This window comes from Raphanus sativus, chromosome 3 (genome assembly GCF_000801105.2).
Source record: "Raphanus sativus cultivar WK10039 chromosome 3, ASM80110v3, whole genome shotgun sequence".
NCBI classification, from domain to species: domain Eukaryota; kingdom Viridiplantae; phylum Streptophyta; class Magnoliopsida; order Brassicales; family Brassicaceae; genus Raphanus; species Raphanus sativus.
In genome coordinates, this window is record NC_079513.1 from 10,279,967 (window position 1) to 10,293,384 (window position 13,418).

The 13,418-nt window shown below is 45.3% G+C and overlaps 1 protein-coding gene across 1 annotated transcript; it reads right to left on the reverse strand.

The window, feature by feature from the left end:
- Nucleotides 1-5,877: 5,877 nt before the first annotated feature.
- Nucleotides 5,878-6,989, reverse strand: LOC108846141 (uncharacterized). Its single transcript, XM_018619363.2, has 2 exons — nt 6,198-6,989; nt 5,878-6,107 (listed from the first exon to the last, which is right to left on the reverse strand). Exons 1-2 carry the CDS (start codon nt 6,892-6,894, stop codon nt 6,031-6,033), a joined length of 774 nt encoding a protein of 257 aa, XP_018474865.2. The 5' UTR covers nt 6,895-6,989; the 3' UTR covers nt 5,878-6,030.
- Nucleotides 6,990-13,418: the final 6,429 nt, after the last annotated feature.

The following is a 13,418-nucleotide window of genomic DNA, read 5'->3' on the forward strand; positions in this document are numbered from 1 at the left end:
TACGTTGCAGCAGGTCTACTTCAGGAAGAGAACACATGGTACCGTGGAAGAACAGAGGAAGGGAGGAAACGAGTTGGGTGAGCAAAGCCTCGGAGTGGAAGAGAGGCTTAGCGTTGGAGAATAATAAAGGAAGAAGAGCAAAGCCTCAGAGTGAGAGAGAGGCTTTGCTAAGAAGATACTTTTCTTTTCTTATAAGATAAGCATTAGTTGTTGCTTTTACTTTTCATGCTGTTATTGATGTTTGTAGTGTCGCTATGAGACCAGCAGCTATGATCGCCATGAGATCATAGTATCTTTATCAGCTCAGTACTTTGTAATCGGGATTTTCCTTTGTGATATTGCAATCGTACTTTTCATATATATTCACTGTTAAGAGAGTTACAAGAGAGAGATCGTGACTCTAATCTTAACAAATTGGTGCGTTTGTGATCTGATCGAAGCTCGCTGTTCGTTATGGCGGATATGGTTGGATCGTCTGGTGATGGTGACGGTACGACGCCGATGAAACTCCATGAGCTGTCGTTTCTTCGCGACGAGTGGGAACGTTTGGCGAAGAACGCTGAAGATACGGCGTCTCAGTTCGCGATGGTGGAGAGACGTCTGGAAGCTGCCGATGCTAGATCTGAAGCTCGTTTCGCACAAATCACGAAGATGCTGGAACGTATGGAGTTAGCACGTGGTGGTGAGAAACCGAACGGAAAGGGGCTCGCTTCTCCGTCTGACTCCATGAGTCCGATGGGGTTTCCTCCGATGCGTTCGACGTTTGATCACGTACCATCTGGGATGGGTCTTCCTCCTTCGGTGTTTGAGAATAGGGAGGGGATGTTCAAGAAGATCGAGATGCCTGTGTTTTCTGGGAAGAACCCTTTTGGCTGGATTGCGCAGGTCGAACGATACTTCCGTTTGGGTAACTTCCAGGGCCTTGATCGTTTGCAGATGGTCTCACTGAGTTTGGAAGGTCCCGTCTTGAACTGGTTCAACGGTGAAATGGAACATGATCCTTTCATTGATTGGCATCAGTTCAAGCGACGTTTGGTAGCTCGTTTTCGGCAGAGGATCGAGGAGGAGCCAGGCAAACGTTTGTTCTCTTTGCGCCAGACAGGCTCCATTCATGACTACGTCAACGAGTTTGAGGAGCTTCGTTCTATTGTGCGGGGGATTGATGAAGCTAACTTGGTTGATGTGTTCTTTAATGGGCTGAAACAGGAGATGCAGGAAGTGGTGAAGCTGAAAGAGCCACAAGGACTACAGCAGCATATTGCAGCAGTGATTGGTATGGAAGGGAGCGCCTTTTGCCAGTCAGTCAGCTTTGCGCTGCAGTCTGGGCAGTCTAAGGCAGTGCAGAACCGTTCGTGGGGTACTTCTGGCTCGTCTTCCCAGCGTACAGTGCAGCTTGACACTAGCAAGATGAACCGTGGGGGTAACGACAGACCTCGCCTTCGCTACACTGACTCAGAACTTGATGCAATGAGGCGTGATAACATCTGTTTTAAGTGCCGTGGTCCTTACTCAAAGACTCACGTGTGTCCCAAGAAAGAGTTGAGAATTATGACAGTGATCAATGGCTTCGAGTTCGAGTTGGTGGACAGAGAGGATACTCCAGTAGAGCAGGGAGAAGCGTCTGGTACAGCTGAAGAGGTCATGGGGTTATCTTTGAACGCGTTTCTGGGGATTGATACTCCGACAACGACACGAGTGACTGGGGTGATTGGTAATGCAGAGGTGGTAGTGATGATCGACAGTGGTGCGACTCACAACTTTGTGGCGCCACACGTCGTGAAACACACTAAGCTACCCTTGGACACTAGTCGCAAGTTTCAGGTTCTGTTGGGCAACGGGGTTTCAGTGGAGGCTTTTGGGGTGTGTCGACAGGTTCCGTTTGTGCTACAAGGTGCTGTTTTTACCGATGATTTCATCTCTTTGGAGCTGGGAGGAGTTGATGTGATACTGGGAGTGCAGTGGCTGCGGCGTTTGGGTAAATGTGAAGTTGATTGGGAGCTTCAAGAGTGGTCGTTTCGTCATCAGGGGCAGATGGTTACTCTTCGTGGGGATCCTAATCTACATCAGTCTCCGGCTAAGTTTCAGAAATTGTCCTTGTCTGCAATGGAGGTGTTAGAGTTGGGGGCTACATCAGTGGAGGTTCTGAGTACTACACCGTCAGTTCAGGCTGTCTTGGATCGTTTTCAGGATGTGTTTGCGCTTCCACAAGGGCTCCCTCCCTTGCGCAACCGCGAACACTCTATTCACTTGCAACCCGGAGTGACTTCAATCTCAGTTCGTCCTTACCGTTATCCACACGCAAGTAAGGAAGCGATGGAGGAAATGGTGACTGAAATGCTCAAGAGTGGGATCATACGACCTAGTAAGAGCCCATTTTCGAGCCCGGTGTTGCTGGTTCGTAAGAAAGACAAAACCTGGCGTTTCTGTGTAGATTATCGAGCTATCAACCGGGTCACCATCGCCGATAAATACCCTATTCCGATGATTGACCAGCTGCTCGATGAGCTGCACGGCGCTATGATCTTCTCTAAGATCGACTTACGTTCTGGTTACCATCAGATACGGATGAAGGAGGAGGACGTTCACAAGACCGCTTTCCGCACTCACGAGGGTCACTATGAGTTCCTTGTCATGCCTTTCGGCCTCACGAACGCTCCTGCGACGTTTCGGGCTTTGATGAACGAGATTTTTCGTCCATTCTTACGTCGCTTTGTCCTCGTCTTCTTTGACGACATTCTAGTGTACAACGCATCTATTGAGGAGCATGATGAACATTTGGGCATCGTGTTACAGACTTTGCGTGAACACTCTCTCTTTGCGAACAGCAAGAAGTGTGTGTTTGGCCAACCTCAAGTTGATTATCTAGGCCACATCATTTCGGCAGTTGGAGTCGCCACTGATCCTTCAAAGACTGAGGCGATGCAGAAGTGGCCTACTCCACGCACTGTGAAGGAACTAAGAGGCTTCTTGGGCTTGACGGGGTACTACCGCAACTACGTCAAGAGCTATGGGGAGTTGGCACAACCTCTGACTTCTCTCCTACGCAAAGATATGTTTGCGTGGTCTGCGGAGGCTCAAACTGCTTTTGACAAGCTCAAGCAAGCTATGATGACTGCACCGGTTCTCTCTCTGCCTGACTTCTCGGCTCTGTTTGTTGTGGAGACAGACGCCTCTGGGTTTGGTTTGGGAGCAGTTCTGATGCAGAACAAAAAGCCCGTAGCCTACTTTAGTCACACCTTGACTCCTCGGGAACGTTTGAAACCGATATACGAACGCGAGCTCATGGCCATAGTGTTTGCTGTTCTCAAGTGGAAACACTATCTCACTGGGCGTCGTTTCGTGGTTCACACGGATCAGAAGAGCTTGAAATACCTGTTAGAACAACGCGAAGTCTCCATGGACTATCAACGCTGGCTAACTCGTCTAATGGGGTTTCAGTTCGACATAATCTACAAACCGGGGATTGAGAATAAAGCAGCCGACGGTCTCTCGCGACAGATGCAGGATTCTGTTCCGGAGACTTGTTCGTCCTTGTTTGCTCTGTTGGTTCCGAATGTGCTTCAGCTGCAAGATATTTATGCAGAAATTGAGCAGTCTGACCACATTCAGACCATTATTCAGCAAGTGCGAACCGGAGTTCCTATGAAGCTAGGATACTCTGTGGCTGATGATAAGTTGTGGTACAAGAAGCGCTTAGTGATACCCTCTACTTCGCGTTTCATTCCGTTAATCTTACGGGAGAACCATGACAGTCTCGTTGGTGGGCACTCGGGCGTTTTCAAAACCCTCAAGCGCATCCAACAGACATTTCAGTGGGATGGTATGCGCAAGACAGTGCAGGAGTATGTGACTCAGTGCGTCATTTGTCAGACTCACAAGTCTTCAACATTGACTCCAGCAGGCCTCTTGCAGCCCTTGCCTATTCCCTCACAGATATGGCAGGACATTAGCATGGATTTCATCGATGGATTGCCATCATCGAATAAAACAAGTGTGATCTTTGTCGTGGTCGACCGACTGAGCAAGTATGCCCACTTCTACGGTCTCAAGCACCCTTATACCGCAGTTGATGTGGCTGCTAAGTTCACTTCAGAGCTTGTGAAACTCCACGGGTTTCCAGCCTCCATCGTCTCTGACCGCGACAAAATCTTCTTGAGTTCCTTTTGGAAAGAGTGTCTGAAGTTGGCAGGTACTACGCTGAAGTATAGCACTGCGTTTCACCCCCAAACTGATGGGCAAACGGAAGTGCTAAACCGATGTTTAGAGACATACATGCGCTGCTTCGCATCCACTCACCCGAAGACCTGGCTGCAGTATCTGTCGTGGGCTGAGTACTGGTACAACACCTGTTTTCACACTGCGATCCAGACCACTCCCTTCAAGGTTGTCTATGGTCGGGATCCACCACCGTTGCTGCGTTTCGAGCCGGGCTCCACGGCCAACTTCGAATTGGAGACGAACCTTAAGGAACGTGATAGCATGCTCGATCAGTTGAAGTTGTTCCTCGAGAAGGCTCAACAGAGGATGAAGAAGTCAGCTGACAAGCATCGTCGCGAGCTCTCGTTTGAGGTGGGAGATATGGTTTTCCTCAAACTCAGGCCGTATCGCCAACAGTCGGTGTCGCGACGCTTGTGTCAAAAGTTAGCCGCTAAGTTCTACGGTCCCTTTGAAGTTATGGAGAAGATTGGCCCGGTTGCTTATCGTCTACGTTTGCCTGAGGGGTCTCGTGTGCATCCTGTGTTCCATGTCTCGCAACTGAAACAAGTAGTGGGGACGACTACGCAGTGCACTCCGCTACCACAGTCGTTCTCACCGCAAGGTCAGTTCATTTTGACACCTGACAAGATACTGGAAACACGTTACACTGCGACTGGGTGTTTAGAGGTACTTGTGCAGTGGATGGACCTACCGCCACATGAGTCTTCGTGGATGTTAGGCTGGGAGTTTGCGCAACAGTTTCCTGAATTTCAGCTTGAGGACAAGCTGCGTCTCGTTGGGCGGGGTATTGATACGTTGCAGCAGGTCTACTTCAGGAAGAGAACACATGGTACCGTGGAAGAACAGAGGAAGGGAGGAAACGAGTTGGGTGAGCAAAGCCTCGGAGTGGAGGAGAGGCTTAGCGTTGGAGAATAATAAAGGAAGAAGAGCAAAGCCTCAGAGTGAGAGAGAGGCTTTGCTAAGAAGATACTTTTCTTTTCTTATAAGATAAGCATTAGTTGTTGCTTTTACTTTTCATGCTGTTATTGATGTTTGTAGTGTCGCTATGAGACCTGCAGCTATGATCGCCATGAGATCATAGTATCTTTATCAGCTCAGTACTTTGTAATCGGGATTTTCCTTTGTGATATTGCAATCGTACTTTTCATATATATTCACTGTTAAGAGAGTTACAAGAGAGAGATCGTGACTCTAATCTTAACAATCACCAACCATACAACAATGGCAACTGATGAGAGGAGGATACACATATGGCCCTGCCTTTGTTAAGCAGCGCCTGCTGATGCTTTATTAGTCTTTTGAGCATATCATGCTCTTGTTACTCTCACAATCTTTTTTTTGTACAATATTTTTATACTTTTGGATATAGTCTTTTTCTGAGTTGGCAATTAGTGAATGATGATGACAAAGTGTCCTTGCATTTTATAATATTCAGCTGAAAATAATGCTAAAAAGAACATATATTCCTTTGATTCATTAGACCCTTTCACAAAGCATCCGGATCCTAAATCGATGAGACTCTGCTTTTGATAATAAAAGTGAACCTTTCTTTAGGGTTATTTAATTTTGGGTGCTTTGGTCTTTAGATGGCCCTTTTGTGTTGAAATTCCATATTCGGATCTCTTTCCACACTACAGAACACAGACCTTAGAAGTATAATAACAGAGTGATATGTCATTGTATAACTCTTTTCAACATTGAACGAAACAATACAGTATTAACTTTCATATATACAAATCGAGTAGAAAGAGTTACTATTTCAAGAAAAACCAGTAGTAACTCGTAAGACTGACAAACCCTAACATAAGAAGCTTAACGTGACGCAGAAGCTAAAGCTACTGCTTGTGCCCACATCTTAAGTCTCGCCTTAACCTCCTTCGGATCATCTCCTAATTTTTAATAACCATGCAAAATGAGACTAAGATTCTAATTTAATAACCATACAAAATGAAACGAAGATTCATTTTTAATAATTATACCAGGACTTGAGATACGCCAGTTGGCAATCGGAGAGTTGCCGCCACTACTAGTCTGAGTCTCCCGGTTTGACCCGGCGGATATCGAAACCCTATCTGGAACTTCCACATCGAACCCAAGGTCTCTACAAGCCTTCACTTCTTCAAAACCCATCATCATCGACTTCTTTCCTCCTTTCGCATTTGTTAACACCGTCAGCCCTCCTTCCCCTCCTCCGCTGTAACGGTTTCCGTCTCCGTCGCTTTCTCCCTCCACACCGTTAAACCCGTGACCGTACTGGCTCCCTCTTTTACTCTTTCCTCTTAACACCCTTTTTTGCTTAACTAAACTACACTTACTGCCATCGACGTTAAGAGTGACTTCGCTTCTCCGGCGAGACATGATCATAGGGAGAGAGTAGAAGCCGGGAGGTTCCTTATCGGAATCCGAATCTTCACCGTCATCGGAGATTTCTCCGTCCGCCTCGGCTCCCACGTCGTCGTCGAAGCTCTCCAGAGACAGTTCAGAGATGAAGTTGCCCAATTGGGAAGGATGGTTTGTGAAGTTATCTTCATCGTCCTCATGGAAGGAGCTCGTGCAGATAGATAACCTAGACAAACTGCTTTGCCTTGTCTGGTAATGAAACCCATCATCAGTATCTTCGTTCTCTTCGTCTAGAAATGAAGAAGAGTTGATCATCATGCTCTCTTCAGACGCCATTAAGAGATAGCAAGAAGAAGAAAATCAACTGTATGGTTCTTAGGAGTTCTTGTTTTCCTCTGCTTTCCTTTCTTATACAATATTTGAGTGAAAAATGAGTAAACTTGAGCTTTACTCGTATTTATAACCGATTCGCGTATCTGTGTGATTTACCTATTTACCCTCCGGGTTGATTTGGTTTCAATTCACCTCGAGGAGTTTCTTGTAAACTCACCATGGTTGCTGATTTTATCTTATGTCGACCGGCTACTACACTTTTTGATCTTAAACGTCACGAGATTAGTGACTCCTTATATTTTTGTCTTAGTTTAGAGACTGACTATTCAGACATTTTTACAAAAAGCTATCACTCTCACCGTTATATCTAGAGACACCTGTAACGCGTGTTTAAATGCATAATCCAAAATTGTAGCTTTTGTTAGTAATCGACCGTTTGTTAGTATTAATAATAACTTGTGCGGGTATTTATTTTCATGTTTATATATATATTTGGTTTATTTAATTAGTATATATTTTAAGATTATTCATATAGTTAAATGTTTAAATCACTATTTCAACTACAATAATTTTATAGTTTTCATATTGTTAATTAACTAACTATTTCAAATGATCACATATATAATATATATATATATATATATATATATATATTTATATGTTGCTTCTTATTATATGTATTTTATATTTAATTTTATTATAATCCCGATCCGTAATTCAAAGTGTTAGATTTCCTTGAAATTTTTGTTTTGTTTATTCAGTTTATATATAAATTCTTGTATATATAAAAGTTTAAGAAAAGTTAACTTTTTATATATGTATTATATAGTTTATTAATGTTAAACCATTCTACCAAAGGTTTTATATTTATGAAAATAAAATATACTAACTTATCAATTGAAATAGATTATTGTATATATAAAAATTTAAGATAAGTTAATTTTTATACATGTTTATATAATTAAACAGAAATGGATATTGCTTTTCAACAAAAAAAAATTAAAATCTTTGTTAAAGTATTTTTGGAAAGTAATCATTTTAAGTGGCTATTATTATCATTACAATGTTTTATATAATTTTATTTTTTTGTTTATAAATCAAAACTAAATTAAATTTAAATTTCTGATTATATTTTGTGATAACTAAAATTTTAAATTAAACAATTTTGAAAATAAATTTTAAAAAAGATTCTGAAAAGATTCTTCAAAGATTTTGTTTAGAATTTTTTAAATAAAAATGAGATATTAAATGATATTATTTAATATGAAGATTAATAATAGACAAATGCAGTGTGACCGAGTCGAGTAAGTTATCCATTTATTAAAAACTCACACATGAATTAGAAGTCATGACTTCTGTTTTAATATAATAGATATGATATCATCTTTTTTTTTTTGGGCAACAAATCGATTTATAAATCTAACGTCATTACATAGTAGTAGAGAAGATGTAGAGAGCAGACTTTGCAAGAGAGTCAGCAAACATGTTGTTCTCACGGCTAACAAAAAGACACGAAGAAAAAAGAAAAGGAAGAGGATAGATACTCGATATCCATGAGAACCCCGAAAAGCTCCACCGGATAGGTCTTCGAGTTGATAGCTCTGGCGAGCTCCTGCGAGTCGGTTTTGAACCAGACGTTAAGAAGAGACCTGCGCTTAGCATCGTGTATGGCGTCCCTCATGGCCAGCGCTTCCGCCATGAGGGGGGATGAGACATGGTCAATCGCCCTTGATTCCACATGAGTATAACCTGCAGTAGAGTTCTCAAACACCAGCCTAAACCTGCTCGTTGTGCAACAGACCAAGCGGCATCGGTGTGACAGAGATATCGATCTTCGTCGTGGGAGGGTAATTCAGGAGCTTCTTGAGTCACTTGGGATTTAGAGATCAAACTTGCTTGGGCTTGTAGCCATTCCCTTGCATTCGGGATGGCTTTTCCCAGTGTTTCTCTCTGCAGCTACAGCTCTGTTTTCAAAGAGAAGGAGGTTACGAGAGGTCCAAAGTCCCCATAGAATCCAAGATGATAAGTTGCTCGTGAGTCCCGTTGGTGGTAAACATTGAAGAGTCGACATGGCGGTAAACGCATCATGGAGTGAGATCGCAGATGAGAAATCCGGTGGAAGCGTGAAGGGAGATGCGTCCCATACTTGTTTTGCGTAATGGACAGTGGAAGAAGAGGTGAAGCTCCGTTTCTGGTAGTTAGGCAATGTGGGCAGCGTCCGTTGGTTTCGATTCCCCTACGTTGGAGGTTAACTCCTAAAGGTAAAGCACCATGGCAGAGCTTCCAGAGAAACAGTTTTAACTTTGGTGAAGTTTCTTCTCTCCACACAAATTTCTTCCAGTTGAAGGTTTGGTGCAGGGGATGGAGGTTAACGTGAGATCCGGCTTCCTCTCTCAAAGCATAATAACCAGACTTCACACTGTATACACCGGTTCTAGTTTTAAGCCAGCAGTAATTATCCTCCGCTTCAAATAAGCTTGGTCTTATAAGGTAGATTGCTTGAGCCAGCTCCGGGAATATTGAGTCCACGAGATGATGATTCCAGTCGCATGTGCCTCTGATAAAAAGATCAGAGACGTATAGGTCTCTGCTCATCTCCGTGGCCGGGCCAAAAGGAATGAGTCGGTTTGTAGGGAGATATCCAGGATTCCGACCAAATCTTCGTGGTGTTTCCATTGCCGATCGCTTTTCCCAATTGTAGTTTGATCACTTGGCATCCTGCAATTATCCCTCTCCACCCATGAGATGCTGACGATGGGCAGGTAGCAGACAAGAAGGCCGTGTTGTGACAGTATTTTCCCAAGAGCAGTCGCGATAGGAGGCTTGTTTGGGGACGTCAATATCCGCCATGAGTTCTTGGCCAGCATGGCCACATTGAAGTCTTGAATATCTCTAACGCCTAAGCCTCCTTGATCTTTGTGTTCAGCAAGTGCATCCCATGCAATCCAACAAATCTTTCGGACCTCAGGGTCCTGATCCCACCAAACCGCGTGAGGGCGGATTGGATTTGGTTACATAAGCCAATAGGTAACGGGAAGCAAGACATCGAATATGTCGGAATAGCAGACAGAACTGATTTCAGCATAGTCAGTTTCCCCGCAGTAGAGAGTCGACGGGCTGACCAAGAAGCTGCTCGGATTTGATCCTATCACGATCGAAGAAAAAACATCCCGCTTCCTCCGAGAGAATAACTCTGGAAGTCCAAGGTATTTGCCTACTCCACCTTCCTTCTCTATACCAAGGATGGATTTGACCCGATCTCGGGTCTCCTGTGGTGTTTTCGAAGAAAGGAGATAGAGGATTTGGAGGCATTTATGAGCTGACCGAGGCCAACTCGTACTCTTGGAGAATCGAAGCGAGGGAGGAGCAACTTTTCTGCAGTAGCTTTGGTAAAGAACATCGTATCATCCGCAAAGAGTAGGTGATTTATCCGTGGGCAATGCAGTCCAATCTTAACCCCCGTGAGGTCCCCACTCTGTTGTCCCGCTCGACACAGACCCGATAGTACTTCTCCACACAGGATGAAAATATATGGAGATAGTGGATCTCCTTGGCGTATTCCTCTCTGCGGTACTACGTTGCCAAGAGCCGAGTCATTGACCAGAAACGAGTAGGATATAGTCGTTATGCATTCCATAACCCAAGTGATCCAATACACCATCAAAACCTAACTTCTCAAACACTAGGCGAATGAAGCTCCACTCAAGCCTGTCATAGGCTTTGCTCATGTCGGTTTTAACCGCAATATAGGCAATGCTTCTTTGCGTCCGAGTTCTTCAAGTAGTGGAGGATCTCATGTGTGATGAGTACATTATCCGCAATCGCACGTCCCGGGAGAAAGGCGGATTGGTTCTCCGAGATTATCTCACTGAGAATCGGTCTAAGGCGTAGCGAGAGAAGCTTGGAGATAACCTTATAGTACACATTACAAAGGCAATGGTCTGTACTCTGATACCGTCATCGCGTTCTGAGTTTTGGGGATGAGTCGGACGTGCGTTTCGTTGGATCGTAGCCGGCATCCTTCCTGTGCGAAAAAACTGTTGGGGATTTCATCCCAATTGCTGAGCCCACAGCAGTCCAATTTGCTTGGAAGAAGGAGGCGGAGAACCCATCTGGGTCCTGGCGCTTTATCAGGGTGTATAGCGAAAAGGGCTTTCTTAATCTCCTTAGCTGTTGGCAGTGCAGTAAGTGTCCAGTTCGTTGCGGTAGAGATCTTGTGTGTGAGAGCCTTTGAGACCACCTGCTCGCTCCCTGAACCGCTGGAGGTGAAAATTTCAGAGAGTACCGTGCAATTTCATCTGCAATCTGTTCTTCTTCATAGACTGGGATGCCTTGTGGGTTCTCCAACACCGTGAGCTTGTTTCTCGCCTTCCGTCCTTTGAGACCGCGTGAAAGAAGGCTGTGTTTTTATCACCTAATGTGAGCCAAAGGAGACGACTTCTCTGCTTCCAAAAAGCTTCTTCAGCTTTGTAGGCGTGAGGAGAGCTTGATTAAGGTCTGCGCTGTATCTTCCAAAGCCGGGTTTGACATAGTTTGCATCTAGCTGCCGCCTTAGATTATCGATCATCTTGCGGCTGTTTGTGTGGTGAGCACGGCTCCAGCGGACAATAGCTCGTCGGCATTCTGAAATGCGCTGCGCCACCGTTGAGCTGGAGTTGGCGTTCCAGATGTTATCGATCAGTTCACGGACCTCTGCAACCTCCTTCAAGCACCTGTCATAGCGAAATATTTTTCCTCCTTTCTTCTGCGAGGAATCAAAAGCTGAGTGAGCAGGGCGGTGGTCGGATCCTTTGAACTTCAAATAGTGACATCGGCCTTTGGAAAAGCTTCATACCAGGAACTATTTGCAAGGGTCCTGTCTAGGTCACAGTAAACGGATGGCGTCCTCTCTTTCCCCTCCATGAAAGAAAGTACCAGTGTGGCGAAGGTCAAAGATGTCGTTGCGCGCCATAAATTCTCTAAAGGCAGTGAAGGATCTCTCTGAGCGCTCCGATCCCCCTGACTTTTCCGAGTTGTCAAGAATCTCATTAAAGTCTCCCGTCAAGAGCCAGGGGTTGACCTGTCAAGAGCCAAGGGTAGAAATAGCATCCCACACCATTTGTCGACGAGAGATCTCCGGCTCTCCATAAGAAAGTGATATGGAAACTGACACCCTTAATCTTACGGCTGCGCATCGATGTAGTTATGAGTGTGGGCAAGGATCGTCATAGAGACTTCTTGCGACCATAGGAGAGCTAAACCGCCTCCCCCATGCCCGTGTGGTGAAACTAAAGAAGTGATTATCCAGAGGAATAGAGGCGAGTTCATTCAACACAAAAGAGTCTTGGTTCTTAGTTTCCATGAGGAACAAAAATATAGGACATATGGATTTACACATATCCTTTATCCGCTGGACTGTTTCGGTATTCCCCAACCCGCAACAGTTCCAGCTTACACCACCGCTAAGGAAGATCCCGACCTAGGTGGTGGAAAATCCACCCGGGGTGTCGTGGGAGGCACTTCCATCGCTGCAGGTGTGTAGTTCCCCTTAATGTCTCATGGTTCCGCTGATCCTCTTGATTTTGCAGCTCCTGCTGATTTGCATTTATTCCTAACTCCTCCGTAGGATCCAAACGTGCGTCTAGATCTTCTCCGTATGCGCCCAGGAGTTGTACCTTGTCCTTCGTTAGTCTGAGAGCGAAGTGATGGGGATCGTTGGCTCTAGCTAAGTTGTGTTGGTCTGAGGCTTGGTCCCAGGAGGCCTCTTGGAGCATGCTGATTCCTTTTGGTTTCGGAGGGCGGTTTGATTTTGAAGTAACACGAGCCGAACGTGTATAGTTTGATGGGCCTTCTTCCTCCGCTTGAGAGAAAGTGATTTCCTGGCCTGTTGATTGTAGATAGCCGGGCCTCAGGTTGAAAGCATATGAGCTGCTGTGCTGGAGAAGCCATTGCTGCTGGCAGTCTCGTTAGCCGCATATTCGGTTAGCGCGTTTCCTCCATAAGACCTTGGGATTCTGAGTCAAACACTCGTTGCATGCGAGCATCCCTTTCCTTTGGGTCAGGGTGGTTTGTATACTGGTAAGTCACCTCTCTTAATTCTTCCATTATTCCTCTGTAGAACGCAGTTGGATGGGAGAAGTAAAGTCAGAGACATTCAGATTCCTCTCTAGGGGTAGTCGTGGCATCAGCGGAGGTTCCATCGGGCCCGTAGAGGCGTGTCTCTCCCTTGGGTTAGGATTCACACTGGGAAGAAGCAGCAGAATGGGAGCTTGGGCTTTACGTGTTGGGGGGGGGGGCAGAGGGAGCTTGTGGGGATCGTCTGTGCTCGGCGTTTTCTCTCCCTCTGATTATCTCTGCGCCTTGTGTATGGAGAGGAGTCGCGTAGTGGTCCCTCGTGACGCTCCGTGGTATCCTTAACGATATCTCTTCTTGCATATGAGGGGGTTTAAGAACCAGCTTCCCCATTCATGAGAGCCCTGTTGTTACCCTGAGAGTAGGGGTTTCTTCTATCTCGATGGTCTCTTCTGTTCCTATCAGATCGTGTAGGG

Coding starts and splice junctions, on each gene's coding strand:
- LOC108846141 (XM_018619363.2), bottom strand. CDS start 6,894: ATGGCGTCTGAAGAGAGCATGATGATCAACTCTTCTTCATTTCTAGAC. Junction 6,108..6,197: donor CTGGCGTATCTCAAGTCCTG/GTATAATTATTA, acceptor ATTAAAAATTAG/GAGATGATCCGAAGGAGGTT.